The 18129-nt window shown below is 36.5% G+C and overlaps 1 protein-coding gene across 2 annotated transcripts in view; it reads left to right on the top strand.

Moving 5' to 3' along the window:
* KBTBD3 (kelch repeat and BTB domain containing 3) overlaps window positions 1-8570 on the top strand; it is a 41022-nt gene extending 32452 nt beyond the window's left edge. For both annotated transcript variants that reach the window (XM_036902733.2, XM_036902734.2), the window contains one exon: window positions 832-8570. In XM_036902733.2, coding sequence (XP_036758628.1) covers window positions 832-2434 — 1603 coding nt within the window. In that variant the 3' untranslated portion in view covers window positions 2435-8570. The remainder of the gene's footprint in view (window positions 1-831) is intronic.
* The last annotated feature ends 9559 nt before the right edge of the window (window positions 8571-18129 follow it).

Here is an 18129-nt window from a genome sequence, read left to right as displayed (position 1 = left end):
TTTGCTTAAACCAAAAAAATTCCCAGTTCCTTAGATTCTATCAACTTTACCATGTGGGAATAAATTAGAATTTATGATGAAGAACTTTCAAACTGGTCTAACTGTTCAAGTCTGGCAATCCAGCTCCATTTCTCAGTTGCTATTCTATGAAAACTTATTTTTACTTTTCTTGGCTTGATATGGTACACTGTTATTGTTTAGTTTTATAAGATTACATTCCCTTTTTCCTAAAGTGCTGTATCAAATGTGTCTTTTTAGATATGTATTTAAGTTTGTCTTAGTTGGTGGGTATCTCCACACAGATTTACTGGAGACATCTAATGTCTCACTGTATTCCACCTTTCACATGCTTCACTATTGCCAAATTGAAAATTAATTTGAAAGAGACGTTTAAATCCTATACCCAAAAGCATTACATACTTTAGGTAATTTGAGTTAAGACGTGCAGAGTTGATACTAAATAACCTATAAAAAAAGAAATTCAGCCATTAGGGAGGTTTTAGACTAATTTTATGAATAATATGTCAGAACACCAAATCAGTATACAAAGTTTGAATCTTTTTATAGCCTTCTTTGGATTAGTTGCTATAACTCAGCTATAACATATTTTATAATATGGTGTATTATGTAATACATATCGTTTACAAATAATATGGTATATAAGTATTCTAGATATTAAAATAACATATTAGAATGCTTTTAAAATATATTTTAGAAATTTATTTTAAATCAACCTAAGGTTAAAGGAAACTTCTTTAAGGTAATGTTGAAAATTATCATGGAATAGAATATTCCTGTTTACTTGTTCCTCTGTGTTCTTTATTTTTACAGGGCTATGTTTGAAGTAAACATGAAAGAAAGAGATGGTGGAAGTGTCACCATTACTAATTTGTCCTCCAAAGCAGTAAAAGCCTTTCTTGATTATGCCTATACTGGAAAAACAAAGATAACAGATGATAATGTGGAAATGTTCTTCCAGTTGTCATCATTTCTTCAAGTTTCCTTCCTATCCAAAGCTTGCAGTGACTTTTTAATAAAAAGTATTAATCTTGTCAATTGTTTACAGTTATTATCTATATCAGATAGCTATGGCTCTACCCGTTTGTTTGATCATGCATTATACTTTGTACAACATCACTTTTTTTTATTATTTAAGTCCAGTGATTTCTTAGAGATGAATTTTGGAGTACTGCAAAAATGTCTGGAATCAGATGAATTAAATGTTCCTGAAGAAGAAACTGTCCTGAAAGTTGTCCTTAGTTGGACTAAACATAATTTAGAATCAAGGCAAAAACATCTGCCTTATTTGATTAAAAAAGTAAGATTACATCAGTTACCTGAGGAGACACTTCAAGACTGTCTGCTCAATGAAGAGTGTTTACTCAAAAACACAAACTGTTTTGACATAATCGTGGATGCAATTACGTGTGTGCAAGGTTCTGGTGGACTTTTCCCTGATGCTCGACCATCCACAACCGAAAAATACATATTTGTTCACAAAACTGAGGAAAATGGGGAAAATCAATATACATTTTGCTATAATATTAAAACTGATTCGTGGAAAATACTGCCACAATCACACCTGCTTGATTTGCCAGGATCTAGTCTATCTAGTTATGGAGAGAAAATATTCTTGACAGGTGGCTGCAAAGGGTCATGTTGTAGAACAGTTCGGCTGCATATTGCAGAGTCATATCATGATGCCACTGATCAAACCTGGTGCTACTGTCCATTCAAAAATGATTTTTTCCTGGTATCACCTATGAAAACACCAAGAACCATGCATACATCGATTATGGCTCTCAATAGATTATTTGTTATAGGTGGAAAGACTAGAGGGTCTCAGGACATTAGAAGTCTCTTAGATGTTGAATCATACAACCCTCTTTCCAAAGAATGGTTTTCTGTTAGTCCATTACCCAGGGGCATATATTATCCTGAAGCAAGTGCATGTCAAAATGTCATTTATGTTCTTGGGTCAGAGGTAGAGATTACGGATGCCTTTAATCCATCCCTTGATTGCTTTTTTAAGTACAATGCTACAACTGACCAGTGGTCTGAACTGGTAGCAGAGTTTGGGCAGTTTTTTCATGCAACACTAATTAAAGCTGTCCCAGTAAATTGCACACTGTATATATGTGACCTCTCCACCTATAAGGTTTATAGTTTTTGTCCAGATACTTGTGTATGGAAGGGTGAAGGATCTTTTGAATGTGCAGGCTTTAATGCAGGTGCGGTTGGAATTGAGGATAAAATTTATATATTAGGTGGTGATTATGCCCCAGATGAAATCACAGATGAAGTGCAGGTCTACCACAGCAGCAGGTCTGAGTGGGAAGAAGTTTCACCAATGCCAAAAGCCTTAACTGAATTTTACTGCCAAGTGATTCAGTTTAATAAATACAGGGATCCATGGTTTTCTAGTCATTTCTAAAAGTAATAGACTGTGCTTAGACATTCTAAAGCTATTCCAGTTCTAGAAATCTACAGTAAATTTGTTAACCTTAATAGTTGGTTAAAAAGGTCTATTCATCTTAATAAAATAAAATGTACCTTCTGTTAGAGATTACTCTGAATGTATACTATATATGAATTAGCAATTGCCAGAAACATAAAGTACAAAATACATTTTACCAAAAATTATATCAAGTATAAGTTAATCTTCGAGAATCCAAAATACATAGTATTTTCATATGTAAATGGTGATGAGTTTTGATGTTTTGATTTTTAAAGTGCTTTATCCACAAAAGACTAGTAAAAACAAAATTCACAGATTTGTACTATTTAGATGGGAAAAATCTCAAAATAGTAAAAATGAATTATTATTTACACATCATAGTATATGGAGTGAAAAACACATTTTTAAAAAGAAATGAGAATCCCACCTTGTTATTACAAGTGTAAGAGTTGTTGAATTCCTATCCTTTCTGATCATTGATTGGCTCCTTTCAAGCCCTTTTCTTTCTCCATTTTTTTTTTTGGCAAAAATTTTTCTAAAATGCAATGTATTTCCTTGGCCTTCTAAACTATATGCTAAACATGGCTTAACTTTTTTTTTTATGATTCAAGTCTTCATTAAGAACATAATGTACCATGTTATAGTGTCAAAATGCTATCAGCAGTTACTGAAATCTTTTTAAAATTGCTGATTCTATTACTTTTCAGTGTAGGCTGGTTTCAACTTCTAGCAGTGTCATTTCTCTCCTCTTGTTTTCTGGCTCAAGCACACTAAATTAACATTCTTGATTTAATTACTGGTTTTAAGTTATACTTGACTTGAGTTTATCTTAACATGTAACCCACTGGGTGAAGTTCTTGGATTCTGGGTTGGTAGTCCTTAACATACTTTTTCTGTGTCACTGTCAGATTCCAGCATAATTGAGGATGTAGAAAATCTGACCTCCAGATAAGTAAATCATTACTGTGCAGTTCTTAAGCCTTTAGATGTCCAAATTTGAGTTACAATAAGAAATTTCAGTGTTTAAATTAGTACCATATCAGTTTTCTGTGATGATATATACCAACTGTAAAGCACTGTGTTGGTTTACTACTTCAGTAAATTATATAGTGAATTATATTCTAAATTTAAAAAACGACTGGGCTTTCGGTATTAATGGAGTTTGAATCTGCATCTGTTTAGATGTTTAATCATCTTTAGCCCAAACAATGAAAGGATTTTCATCATCCTTGTTCTCAGCTAGGATGATTCTGCCTGGCAAGAAGACATGTTTCTTTTATCAGTTAAGATACAAGCATTTTAGGTTTTAAGACCCTTGGTTTATATCTCAGGTAATGGACAGATTGGATTTCTCTGAAATTAACTGTAGTTTCCCACATACTGTAATAAATGTACATATTCTTTAGAGATGCATTCTTAAGTGGAAATATGTCTAAATAAAAGGTCCTTTTATTTTACCATATACATTTATGTAAACATAAGGTTTGAGTATATTTTTCAAAACTGAATAGGATATTGGATGATAGTACCATGCAATTCCAAAATCAGGGACTGCCCCTAGACAGTTGCATAAAAAGTATTCTGTAGAATTGGTAGCCTTCCTTTCTACCTATCTTAGTTGATTGTCCTTTGCCTTTGCATTTGTGTATGTGTGTGTGTGTGTGTGTAAGAAAAAAAATTCATGAAGGCTTTTGTGTGTGTATGTGTGGCTTGGAAAACATTTGAGAAAGACCATTAATAGTGAGTGACCTATATGTGGATTTACTGAACTGTTAATTTTAGCATTATATAACTAATCAAAATGTTTAAAATAAATATTGCTTTGATCACTGACTCTAGGAATTGTTCATCTCTTCCAGAAAGAAGAAGTAAAGTAAAATAGAATCTCTTCTTGATCTTGTTTCACTATTACATCATCTTGACTCCCACCATTCTTCTCACTGGCAGCTGATTTATGGTAATGTCTCTAGAAATACCCTTGCTATCAAGACTAGGAGGCTCCCTCTGTGTTTGATTTAATACACTTTCTAATATATAAGACAGTCTGCCTTTAATCATTTTCACTTATTGCCACCCCTTTTATCTGCCCGAGTGCTCTTCATCACTTATAATTGCACTAAATTACTGTCTAGTCATAAAACCCCAAATTCTTCCTGTTCACCGTTATTTTTCCTTTGCACAGCAATCTATGCTGAGCTTGACTCTGTTAATAACTCATGTTCTAATTTTGCATCTTAGAGCACTTTCATTTGATCTATTTACTCTACTGAGAAATGGTTCTCTAAGTTTAAAATCCTCAAGGAGCCCAAACACGTACACACATGATCAATAACTGAACTGGTTCTCTCGTTCTGATCTTGCCAGTCACTGGTTTCACTGTCAAAGAACCATATATATCACCTGGCTTCACCCTCCATTCTGGATGTCTGACAGTGATTTCTCAAGTCTATTTCCAGTAACCCCAGAAGAAGCTGTTTTTTCTGCTTGTAAGCTTAGGTGAGAGGAACTAATATCCCTTTTATCTATAACCTGCTCCATTCGTCTGCTTTCCTTTCATTATCATCCTTCAGCCAGTGCTACAGTGTGAGACAAAATAATTGTGCTCATTATCCATATTGCTTTCATTCTTGTGGAAAAATCCTGTTTAACATTTCTAAATCCCTTATCATTTGTCTTGTGCCACTACATTTCGATTAGGCACACAAGATTCTGATACTGTATTTTAAAAGTGAAAGTGGGTATATGGCATTATTGAAATAAAAAAGGTTAAATGCAACATTTATATGAGATTAATTCAAAGTTAATGGACATTCCTAGAACTATCTTCAAATTTGATTTAAAATGTAGAGTACCTTTTCATCTATTGCCTGTGAGATGGAGTAGTATGAAGAATGTCTGCATATTCAAAATGAACTACATTCCTATAACAGCTCTGGTTTGGGGAGGGGAAGAGGTCTTCATCACAGCAGTATCCATTACATGCTGTCCTTGAAAGCTAGGTTGTTATTTGAGAATGACCACATCCTGCAACATGACTTCATTTTTCCCAGATAGGAAGAAAAGCAACTGAATATGTGTTCAGCGTTCCTAGCTCAAACTAAACAACTTGAAAATTAGAGTCAAGTACAGGGGAAGCACCTGTACATTTTGAGATTTGGGAGCAATAAATACAGTGATTAAATACATTGTTAAACATACAGTGTTACTTTTAAATCATTCTCAATTTTAACTGGGTCCACTGGTTGGAAACTTACATTTAGAACTGAGTGCACACATTCAAAATGTACACACTCAAAAATATCTTACAAAGGGCAACTCTGGATGGCAACCTAAAAACAAAAGCAGGAATATGCAGGGAAGTAGATTTCTTTCAACATAAGAAACAATTTTACTCCACTTCATAAAGCCATATTTAGGATAAGACTAGTTATCAAAGACTGTGCATGTGGCGGATGATTAGCCCAATAGATTCCTACACAGGAGCGCACAACCAAAGATTTCTACATTCGACTTACACACTTTGATCTTAACAGTTTTCTGACATGACTTATTGCTTCCTCATCCAATGTAGCATTTTAGGCATCCTGAGTAACTTGATTTCAGTGGTTGTGCATACTCAAGATTTCAGTAGGAGTGGAGTCTTAAAACTACATCATTTTAAGATCATCATTATTGAAAGGCATTTGTTTTTTGCCTGCCTGCTTTTCCTTCCTTTGCTTTCCTTTTTCCTCCACTTCCCTCTTCCCTTTGCTCTTTCCCTCCCTCCCTTCCTTTTCCTTCCTTCTTCCTCTCCCCCTTTCCCTCTCTCTTTCTTTCTTATTACTCAGGAAAAAGTCTGTAAATGGTGCTGACATTTATAGTGAGCTGCTAATAGGGATTTTTCCTTCTGTCTACCACAGGCATACATTGTTTTATAATAAATAAAAACTGAAAAACCAGTTCGTAAAATTTTCTCCTGAGTTATTTTTCTTATTTCACTGTAAATGTAGCTATATAGCCAGCTGTTGTGATTCTATAGATTATGTAACTTAAAAGAATATATCTTAAAAATCTAGGTGTGTTTATAAATAAATTATATTTGATGACACTGTGATGCTTAATCAGATTTAATGTCTAAATAGGGAATATAATCACAGGATACCACCTCACAGTTATCAAAAGATAACTCTTCTCAATCATAGTCTTATATTCAAACTTGAAAATAACCTCAGAATCTAATACAGCTTCTAACCTAGTCTAAAAAGCCCCTTTAAATTCTAGAACACCTTGCCATGATTCTTCTCAATTTCTAATTCAGTTCTTACAGGGGAAAAGAATATACTACCTCCATTTTTTAACAGTTCTATTAGAAAGTTCTTCCTAATATTGAAAGCAGCTCTGCCTCCATCTATAGTGACGTCCAGTCCTTGGTCTGAGGTTGCTGTCTCCACCAGGATTTGAAACAGTGATACAGTCTTTCATTCCTCTAAAATCAAGGCCTAATCTTCCTTCTTGTTCAAATGCTTATTAGCACATTAAAACCTGCCACAATGGCCAGGGTTATATTCCCTCTCTTGTACAGTTGCCTCAGAAAATGTGTCCCTAGCTCTTTTGCCTTTTGGTGAGTTAAGCCAGACCAGTATTGGAGAATCTTGAAAATTCAGGTATTTTATTCCCTTAACCAGTTCTCTAGCTCTTAGAAATGCAGTTTGGGCTAGAGACTTGCTGTGTTTCTCTCCTTCTGTCCCACCCCCCACAATCAACATAACCCCAAACACACATTTTCTGGGAGAGGAATTCTAAAGCCAAATTCTAGTAAATCTTTCAATAATTTGTCTTTGGATATGGTTTTCAGAATTTTAGAAGTACTCCTTAAAAAGACCCTAAGAAGTATTCAAAAAATAGAAACCAAAACAGTTCCATCCTTGGTGTTTAATGAGAGGGTAATCTCACAAATCAGTAAAGACCAGCCTTATGGTAATCAAGATCTAAATGTGGAGATTCATCTGCACGTATTAGTCCAGTTGGATAGGGCATGATTATTTCCATAAAACAATGCCATTACTAAATAACTATAATCAGGTAGCTTCATGTATTTCATTAAATTTAACAGCATTGCTAATCATAACTCTTAACTAGCTAAACAAATTATGCTTTTGGTTTGGAGGGTAAGGAGGAGGATAGAATAACTCAAGAGTACAGACCTCTGTGTGTGACAAATATTTGTGATGTAAATGGTGTAAATATTTCTTTACATGGTTTCTCATTTAATTGGAAGTTCTTAGGAATAGGGACATATGTTCATCATTTCTGGGTCTAGCAATTAGCACAGTGCCTACATATAATAAGGCATGTAATAAACTGATATTCTATTGAGCCAATATGTGAAGCAAAATATATTTATTATAGTTATATTGCTACTGAATGTGTTCCATATAACTGTATATTTTGCAACTTATTTTCATGTACAAAGGAAATTTTGATTTATGTTAGGATTTTACATTTTGGAATGCTCTCATTGTTCTTAGGTTTATTGATGTATGTATTAATTTTCTGTAATTGGTATCATTTCATGTTCAAAGTCACTGAGAAAATTTTGGTTAGGTCGTTTATACAACTTCAGTCTTTTTAGTATATAGAAAATAATGAAGCAATTTTTTTTGAATTGTATTATATGGTGCACTGCCCACCTTTGGAGAACATGTATAGTTGATTGTTGTATAGTATATGTATAGCTGGTTCTTAAAAGTGAAATAACAGATTCAAAGTCATTTATCTACCTATTTTTTTAATGCTTTAGGGATTATTTTTTCTCAGTGAATTTTAATTAATTCTGTTTTTCCTTTCAAAGGCAATAATAGATAAGACAATAACGGCAATTTTCATCAGTAGATATGCAACCTCCAACTTCTACAGGAGCATAAAAGCTTTCATGACTTTCACCCCACTTGGGGGGAAAGTGCTCAAAGCCACTTACACTGCGTATACAAGCAAATTACTTCATATCCTTATTAGTGGAATGTGGGCTTCTGCCATATGCTATGAAAAATAAAATCAGCATTTTTGCAGGTTCATGTTAACTATATTAACATGTAGTAAAACTTCAATAAAATTATTAATTTATTAAAATGTATCTCAGCAAACAATACATATTCTGTTTGTATTTATTGTCATTAAAAGTAAAGGAAGTAGATAAATGTGGATGCTAAGCCTCTCATTTTCTTGCCACCCCATTCCCCAGATGCCCTGAGTGGCTCTGATGAATCTCAGCATTTCTGCAAGTGTGATAGTGAAAGTGGGGGGCTGTCAGAAGCTTTTGTAGCTGTGATGACATGTCCTATAATATAGACTTCAAGGTGGAGATCCCTGGTCTGAAAGAATAGAATACCAGCTAAACTTCAGGTGAGTCACAGGTGGCAAGAGACCACTGGGCCCTGACTAAGAAAGAACAGAACAAATGTCCATGAGCCACAAGTGACAGCAGCAGAAGCCAGTTGAATGTACAGGGCAAGGCAGTGGCCAACCCAGCTTCACTGGACACCAGGCACACAAGACCAGCTGAGTCAGGGACCATAAGCTTAGAATAGGATGAGGGCCTCTGGAAAAAGCAAGGCAGGATAATTACAGTCAGAGCAATGTAACTACATGCAAGGAAACCCCCTACCAAAATTGTGTTGAACATTAAGCTCTAGAGTCATTCTTCAGTGAGATCAGTTAATATTCCCCAGATAAAGAAAAGTAGCACATGTTTTTATTACACTAATCATTTGTAATCCTGTGTAAGATTCACCTTAGCATGCTGAAGGCCCAGGCCTGTGTGCTGTCTTTCCTCCTTCAGATCTGATGAGGTGAGTTTGCAAACTGGGCAACTAATTGAGCATGCAGACCCAGCTGTAAACAACATAATAAAAGGAGGAAGGATTCCACCACCTTAGGGGGACACCCAGGAAGTTTTAGAAGTAAGAATCTTAACTTACTCTTTAGCAAACAGATAATACCTCAGCCCACCTTGGGGGCTGGGCAGGCAACCTTTTGATATGTTCCTAGACTAAGACGTCAGTAACCCAGGGAGAAATCAGAGCAGTAAATTTCCTGTGTTAATTTTTAGTATTCAGGGACCACTTAACAAGTCCACACCCCTAAGCCTTTTATCAGGTTCCCCCAAATCCTCAACTGCCTATAAATCCCCTAGACAACACACCACCCTGGGCTCTCTTGTCCCTTCCTGGCGTGAGCCAGGAGCTCTGTCTGTCCTCTCACTGTATTGCTCAATGAAAGTCTCCCTGGCTCTCCTACCTTGACTGTTTGCTAAGTTCATTCTTCGACTCCACAAACAAGAACCCCGGCATCACAGCTAACTGCCTCCTAACTGTCTAAACCTCCTTCCTGAATCATGTCCTATGCCCACAAGCTTGCTCATGGGGTAGAGCTAATGAAGGGGCCCAAAGTCTGAGAGACTAAGCAGTACCATGAGAAGACTTTTTAAATGTCTACATTGGACAGATCTCTCAGTTCCAGTTCCTGTGATTTTTCCTCTTCTGGAAAGGCCCATTTTCTATCATATTTTCTAGTTTTCCTACGTTAAGGAGTTGTGATTTACTAAATGACCTTGGCTCCCCAGTAGTTCTTCTAGACTACTGCCCAGGTTGAAACAGAGTCCCTTTTTGGAAACCCAAACCTTGAAAAATCAACTCTGTCCCTATCCCATATGACTGCATAAGGCCAGTTTCCTTCTCTGAATTTCCTATGCCCTCTGGTGCTTTTTCCTTAATCCTTGGTCCAAACTCACTTCTCCAGACTTCTTCCCTTGTAATTACCTCTAATTCTCTCTGTGCCTCCAGCCTTCTGCAGTTCATTTTGCCCTCAAACACTGACTCATCCCCTTCTCATTAATCTTCCTAGACAGGAGCCTTCAGCAGAGTTTATTAAACATGTAAAGATACTGTGGGAACTGGACTGTTACCAGGTTGGTGGGGATGATCTCCTCAAATCAGAGGTCTCCTCTCTTGGTCAGTATTTTACTACTTGCTGGCCCCCAGTGAAGGTTTCCACTTTAGTCATTAAAATAGAATGGTTAACAATTTCAGTCTGATACACTGGTATTTGAAATTCTTTCCCTAAATTCTTAATCTGCCTGAATTTGCCCCTTTCCCCAAATGTAGCCACTCAAATGACAAAATTTAACCTCCATACAGAAAACAATTTGCAAAGAGCATGTAAACTAGCAGTTTGTCCCCTTTCTGATCACTAAGAGTTACTTAAAATTGTGCTACAGGCTATCATGCATTTACAAGGTAAATTACAAAGTATGTTTAGTCAAAAAATATTTGTAACAGTTTAGCCAATATGCAGATTTTAATTTAAAATCCTTTAAAAAAGCTGTTCACTATGAATGTAATTTTACAATAATGTTTATAAAATGTTTTGAGTTTGTTGAAACTACAAAATACTGAAATTTTAAGCAATGTGGAACTAAACCAATCTACCTAATAGAAATTAATTAACACTGTAGACTATATTTTAAGATGCTTTTATAAAACCTATGTTTTCAGGATAAAGTCTCTTTCCACTTACTAAATTTTGCAATTTTAAACACTTCCATAAAGCTTAATGAAACTAAATATGGCAAACTTAATATTCATAAAAAACCAAGAATCTTTAGGAGCTATCTTAAAATAGAATTTAGGCATAAATACTAAGCAGATCATTCTAGTATGTATAGTGTTAGGTTTCACTGCACCTGATAAGTATTTCTGCATTTCCTCCAAGTTCACGGCTTGTTTAACCTGATTTTGCTCTAGTGGTAATTAGTGAATCTTCCATGGGAAGTTAATTACCATTCCCTAACCCTGACCAAAATATACGCTATAAAATGAGTTTAAATTTTTTAATCAAGAAAAGCCTTTCCCTATGGGCTTTTTCAGATTCAAAAATCCAATCAGCTTTAATATTTCCTTTTTAGAGATTAACCACCCTTTTATTTTATGAAACATTAATTGTAACTCAAACTATTTATAGCTCTTTTTTAAACAAGTCAATAAATTTGATGTTCTTTTGCAAATAGTATTCACCTTGTATCTATTCCTGAAGAAGTAAAATATTGCCACAGTAGTCTTCATTTAAATACAGTTAACATTTCTCTTACAAGCATACATTAATATGCACTTGTTTCTAAGAATTTTTACAAAGAAAATTATTCAGTAGTTTAAATCATCTAAATTCTTCTATTGATAAGTGAATTACTGAACCTCTAACAAATAGTTTTTGTAATGGGATGTCTACCAGGAATATACAGTATTAGACAGTGTTCCTCAAAACTTGCTTCAAAAAACAAATCATCTGGGGTGCCTCTTAAAAATAAGGAATTCAGAACTCCACTCTCGGATATTTTGATTTCCTGAGTTCTAGATTCACATACTGAGAACTCTTACTTTTAGCGAGCATTGAAAATAATTCCTATTAAAAGATAAACTGGGGTAGAGGGTGAGATCTCAGCTCTGAAGTCAGACAGGCCTGGGTTTGAATCTCACTCCCACCATAGTAGTTTAAAAGTAAACTTTTTAAGTTTGGGTAAATTACTTAAACATTCTGCATGCCAGTTCCTTTATCAGTAAAATGGTATAATAGTTGTACCTCCCACAAAATGTGCTGTGAAAATTAAATCAAATAATGCATATGACCTGCTTGGCATAGGGGCTTGGCAATGGGAAATATCCAATAAATGTCTCTGTCTCCTCCTTGTCTTTTTTCTTGATTTCATCAGAAGCACTTTTCCCCTAATTCTCCAACATGCTACCACAGTCTTACATTCTACAATTTAAAAATAAATTTTAAATCTGAAAAGTACCCAATTCTACCATGGTAGAGGGAATTAATGGGACAAAGTATTTTAGCTTTTACTTGGCCCTAAACACTCCCTCTTAAGTTCAACCATGAGTTTCTCATTTATTAATTTATTCATTCAACAACCATTTCTTGAGCTTCTAATGTGTATTATTCTAAGTTTGAAACTATAATAGCAAGAAAATCCGATGTGTTCCCTGTTCCTGAGCTCACGAGCATCCTGCTGGTTCTGCCAGATGTGATTTTGTCTCACCTCTGTTGTTAACACTTTTGATTTGGCCCCATTTTTGTTTTCCACTCCGCTTCTCTCTATCAGGGCTTTGAATCTTAGCAAGTTCCCTGGCTTACACATTAGCCTTTCCCAAATGAGAATTCCCTTTTGCTCCTTGACCTGTAGGTCTCAAGTTGAACCATAGCTCCTGTGGCTAATGCCAGATGGAGAATGAAGCCCATTTCTCCTGCACACACGTGAGCAGAGGTGTCAGACAACCAGATCATTGAACCCTAGAGCAGTCATAAAATGGGTGAGAGCACTTAGCAGTCTACAAGGAGTTTCAAATCTATTTTCACAAACTTCCATGCAAAAAAAGATGTGTAAATCTTTGAATGAACAAAATTCAAAAATTTATTTCTCAATGATCTCCTACCTTGCTTGGTATATGTAGCCAGCCATACAAAATGTGTCATGTTGGCAAACTCTCATATATTATGTAGAATACTACTTTAATATTTTTTCACCTGGTAAATAGAGTGAGATTACCATTTCTCATCTGTTCCTCAAGCATTCATCCTCACCAAAATAACACAGACTTAAGAAAATGTGCAGAAGTCAGCTTATCAATATTTGGAGATACAAAATGAGAATGATTAGTCATGAAAAATTCCATTTATGTCTAATGATCCCTCAATAATTTAAGAACCCTCCTTGATCTTGCACATGTAATTAATGCAGCATCAGAGAAGTAAAAGAAAGCAGAGGCAAATAGTGAAATTCCGCATGACCAGGAATATCTAACAAGGCACAATCAGGACCTCTGCAGAAAGGGGGGAAACCAGTGATTCTGTAAGAGGAATTAGATCAACAGTTGCTGTAAACTGTCATTCCTCAGCCCTGTTCAGCCAACATCTCTGGCTTCAAGTGGGCTGCAAGTGTACATATGATCAGGAGTTGTGACAATCTATGTCTCTGAGAAAAAAATGAAAAAAAACCCATCTATGGGGAGTAGGAGGGATCTGGACATACAGGTTTGTTGAAACCAAAGAATCAAGACACTCAAATCCAGTGGCTGGGGCCCAGGCTTCCTTATTATAAACTTCCACTGTGAGAAGTAGGGGTGAGAAGACCCTGATGTTCAATAAATGAGGACAGTTTCTTGCACACTCTACTTGGAGTATTTTAATTTTTTAAGCTGGGGCCTAGGTGCAGTCACCATTTCTGTAGAATAACAAACACGTATTCTCTCTCACCGTTTGAATGGAAAGGCACAGGGCATTCATGTGTCACCTAAAACAGGCCAGCAGGCTACCCCAGACAGGTCTTCACAGGACGGCAGGACCTTGTTGCCGCCATACCTATTTCAGCTACCTACTTGATACATAGCAAACTACCTCCAATTTAGCGGCTTAAAACCATTTTATTATGCTCATGGTTCTGTGGGTCAGGAATTTGGGCAGGGCTCAGCAGGGACAGCTTGCCTTTGTTTCGCATGGCATTGGCTGGGGAGCTTCACCTAGGGCTCGGGGGCCTCAGGCATCTGAGGGGGGATAAGTGGGCACCTCAGTTCTCTTCATGAGACCTCTCTCCCCTAGGGCTCTGCTGTCCAGTAGAGAAAGCGTTATCCACATGTGGCTATTTACATTAAAAATTCTATTAGTCAAAATTTTTAAAAATTAAAAAAAATTTTAAATCAGAAGTTAATTTTTAAATATTAAAAATTTCTCAGTTACAAGTCACATTTTAAGTACTCAGTAGTCATTGTGGCTAATGGCTACCACATGGACAATGTAGAGCACTCCCTCATAGTGAAGTTTCTGTTGGAAAGCACCAAGCGAGGGGCGTTCTTCTCTGTGAGGCCTCTCTCCAGCTAAATAGCCTGGACTCAGATTGCCTGGCTTCTCTCTGACTGACAGCAGTTACAGATCCTCAAGACCTGGCCTCTGACATCCCAGACACCATCCTACATTTTTTGGTCGAAGGAATTCACAAAGCAACACAGATTCAAGGGGTGGGAAATATACTCCATAGCAAACAACAAATATATGTTGTGAAGGGTGCAGAAGAAATGGAGAGGTGTGATTCATGGAGTCCCATTTTTAACAATCTACCACAATATCAAATTCAACTTGAGTTCTCTCTAGGAGGTAAGTACTCACACATCAGAATCTGGCCTCTTTCCAGCCTCCTCTCCACTATCTTGCACTGTATTCACTATTCTTTTTTGGCAGTGATATTCCCTCAAACTGCTGCCGCTATGTCCTCTCCCTTGCATTTGCAAGGTAAATTTGTAAAAAGATAAAAATTGCTTAAATTCCATCATCAAACTTTATGATCACTCCCATACTTATATGCAGACATGCCTCCATACTCAAATCTTTTGTCTCTCTTGCCTTGTCATACTTTGCAAAATCAAAACGGAAGTGATTTGATGAGGACTTCTATAAATTCCCACCACCAACCACATCTACCCACGTACCAGCATCTTTATCCACATACTCTGCCTTACCCCTTTTCACAATACAGTAGTCCCCCCTTACCCACAGGGGATACATTTCAAGACTCCCAGTGGATGCCTGAAACCATGAGTAGCACAGAACTCTATTCATGGTATGTTTTTCCCCATACATACATACCTATAATAAAGTTTAATTTACAAATTAGGCACAGTGTGAGATTAACAATAATAATAAAATAGAACAAGTATAACAACATGCTGTAAAAAGTTATGTGAATGTGGTCTCTCTCTCAAAATATCTTACTGTATTGTACTCATCCTTCTTCCTAAGATCATAAAATGCCTACATGACGAGATGAAGCGAGGAGAATAATGTAGGCATTATGATATAGCATGAAGCCGCTGCTGACTTTCTGACAATTTGTCAGAAGGAAGACCATCTGCTTCTGGACCATGGTTGACTGTGGGTCTCCAAAACTGTGGAAAGCGAGACCACAGACGAGGGACACTACCGCAGATGCATGGTTCCTGCGTCCATTCCCGACTTGCCAGTAGAGCACATCCCCTCTCACTTCGGCAGTTCTTCCTCCTTCCCCTTCAGCATCTTTTTCCTCAGCTTTATGGATCATTCCCATCAGGATACAAACGTGTGGGCTCCATATACCTTCCAGTACTTGCCCCATTTCTCCATATGCATCCATTTCTTCTCTTTCTTCTCGCAGGTTTTTGCCAGTCATTTCACCAAAACTGCTTTTGTCAAGACCACCAGCAGACTCTTGACACTTCCCTTACGTGGCCTGTCAGTTCATCACTCCCTCCTCCTTGATACACTTTTGTCATGGGGCTTCCAGAACATCACCGCCTTCTGGCTTCCCTTCTGCCTCACTGCACCTCAGTCTCCTATGCCTGTTCTTTCTCTTCTCTTTGATCTTCTCCTAATGTTAGGGTGCTCCAGGGTCAGCTCTTAAGACTTCTTATCTTTTCAATCTACACTAACTCCTTGGGTGATCTCATCCAATGTCAAGGACTTAAAAACAAACCATTTGCGGAAGGCTTCCAAATGCATAGTTCTGATCCATACCTCTTCTGTAGTTCATGTATCAACATTCCTACATATTATCTCCTCTTTGATGTCTAATAGACATCAAAACCTTAAGATTTCTGAAGCTTCCTACAGGGCAGACACACAAAAATGTTATCTCTATCCCTCCATTTCCTTCGCCCAAAGGTTTTGTAGACATCTTCAGCTTCTCTTGTTCACACCCTACGTTCCACCCATTAGGAATATCTGTAGGTCTCCCTTCAGGAAATAACCAGAATCGCCACTTCCCCTGCTTCCACCTGGGCCACCATCATCTCTTATGTAGACTATTCTAATAGTCCCTTGACTAGTCTTTCTGCATCCACTCTAATACCCCTACGGTCTGTTCTCAACACAACAGCCAGAGTGATACCATTAAGGTAAATGTAGATCAGATAATTTCAAAACCTTCCATTGGTTCCAAATTTCTCTCACCTCTCTGGCCTCCTCTCTTACTGTGCTCCCCTTCACTTACTCAGCACAGCCATTCCTCCTACAGGCTTTTACACTGTGTTTCCTTTGTCTGGAATACTCTTCCCCGAGCTACCTGCACTTTCAAAGATCAGCTCAAATGTCACCTCAGTGATGCTGACCTCCATACACTATTTACACCTGCAATCATCCCCATTCCCCTAAAACCTCCAAACCTTCACATTCTGCTTTTCCTTCATCCTTAATCTTCTAACATACTATATAGCTACATCTCCCTCTGGTAGTCTTTATATTTGTTAAGGCAGGGATCTTTGTTTATTTCCTTTCACTGATATATATATCTCAAGTACTTAGCACCTGGTACATCAGAGATTCCTAACACATATTTGTTGGATAACTAAATGAGGTTTTAGAAACACGTGTATTTTATCTGTACCACATCAGAGCCAATGCCAAAGGCAATTTAAATACATTACAGAATAGTTTGATAACCAACATTAACTATTACAGGTGATGAAATTACCTTTTAAAGGTAAATCATACATATCTCAGTTAAGGCCAGTTCCAGGTCAAATTGTCAAGAGAGGTTAATTACCTTTTTTCCCTTTGCTAGCCTTCCCTCCTTATCTCACTTTTATTACCTATATCCTATATCTAAAGAGACCTGTCATATAAACTAACTTCTGCTAATGTATTAGTCATCAGAGCTTAAAGTAGGTAATTCATCAGGAAAATGCCTATAATAAAAAATCTTATTTTCAAAACCCATAATTTTCTTAAACTAGTGTTTTCTGTCTTATACTTTTAACTGTCCTGTATTTGTGAATGTTTGAGAGAAAAAAATCAGTTTTGCAATGTGAAATTATGTTTATTTGAACAAGTCATTCTTATTTCACTCTTAATTCCCTTCATTTGGATTTGGCGTGTGGAGTCAGAGGGCTCTATCAGCAAGGTATTTAGCATCTTACTAACTCAGTTTCCTCCTCTGAAAAATGGGAAAGTAGTAGTGTCCTCATCATAGGATCACTGTGAGAATTCAGTGTGTTAACATATACAGTACTCTGTGAATAGTGCCAGGCCCATAATAGCACCATATAAGGGTTAGTTTTTATTATTAGCAGTCTAATTTTGAAATTTAAGTTGTATATTTATTTTCAAATAGAATTGTATGGCATTTTAACTCAGGGTGCAGATTTAAAGATAAAGAGAACAGTATGAAGTAATACAATTTTAAAATAATAACTTTGCTTAATGATCTAACAAATTTTATACTTAATATTACATAAATCAATATATTTATATAATATCTAATGCTTACCTACTTCTTACTTCATTCTAAATTTTCTGAGGGCAAACACTGCTGTAATTAAAATTACAGTGGTCCCAAAGCACCTGATAGAATAGAGTCCATCCTGTGGATGCTCAGGAAACATTTAATGACAATGTTTCAGCAGTCTCAAAAATAGTATTCAATGTTCTTTTTCTGTATCTTTTGGTAACATAAACTGCATTTTTTTTTCTTATTCTCTTTCGAACATGACCAGTTCTCAACCAAGTCCAATGGGTGTTCAAGTTCTAAAAGTGGACTCATATATCTTTTGCAATAAAGAATAATATACATCCTAACCTCATGGATTCAAGGGAGAATGTTCTGAGAAGTTAAA

Source organism: Manis pentadactyla, chromosome 13, assembly GCF_030020395.1.
Source record: "Manis pentadactyla isolate mManPen7 chromosome 13, mManPen7.hap1, whole genome shotgun sequence".
Lineage (NCBI taxonomy): Eukaryota > Metazoa > Chordata > Mammalia > Pholidota > Manidae > Manis > Manis pentadactyla.
Note: the sequence above shows the minus strand (reverse complement) of the source record. Positions and strands in the feature narration are given on the sequence as shown.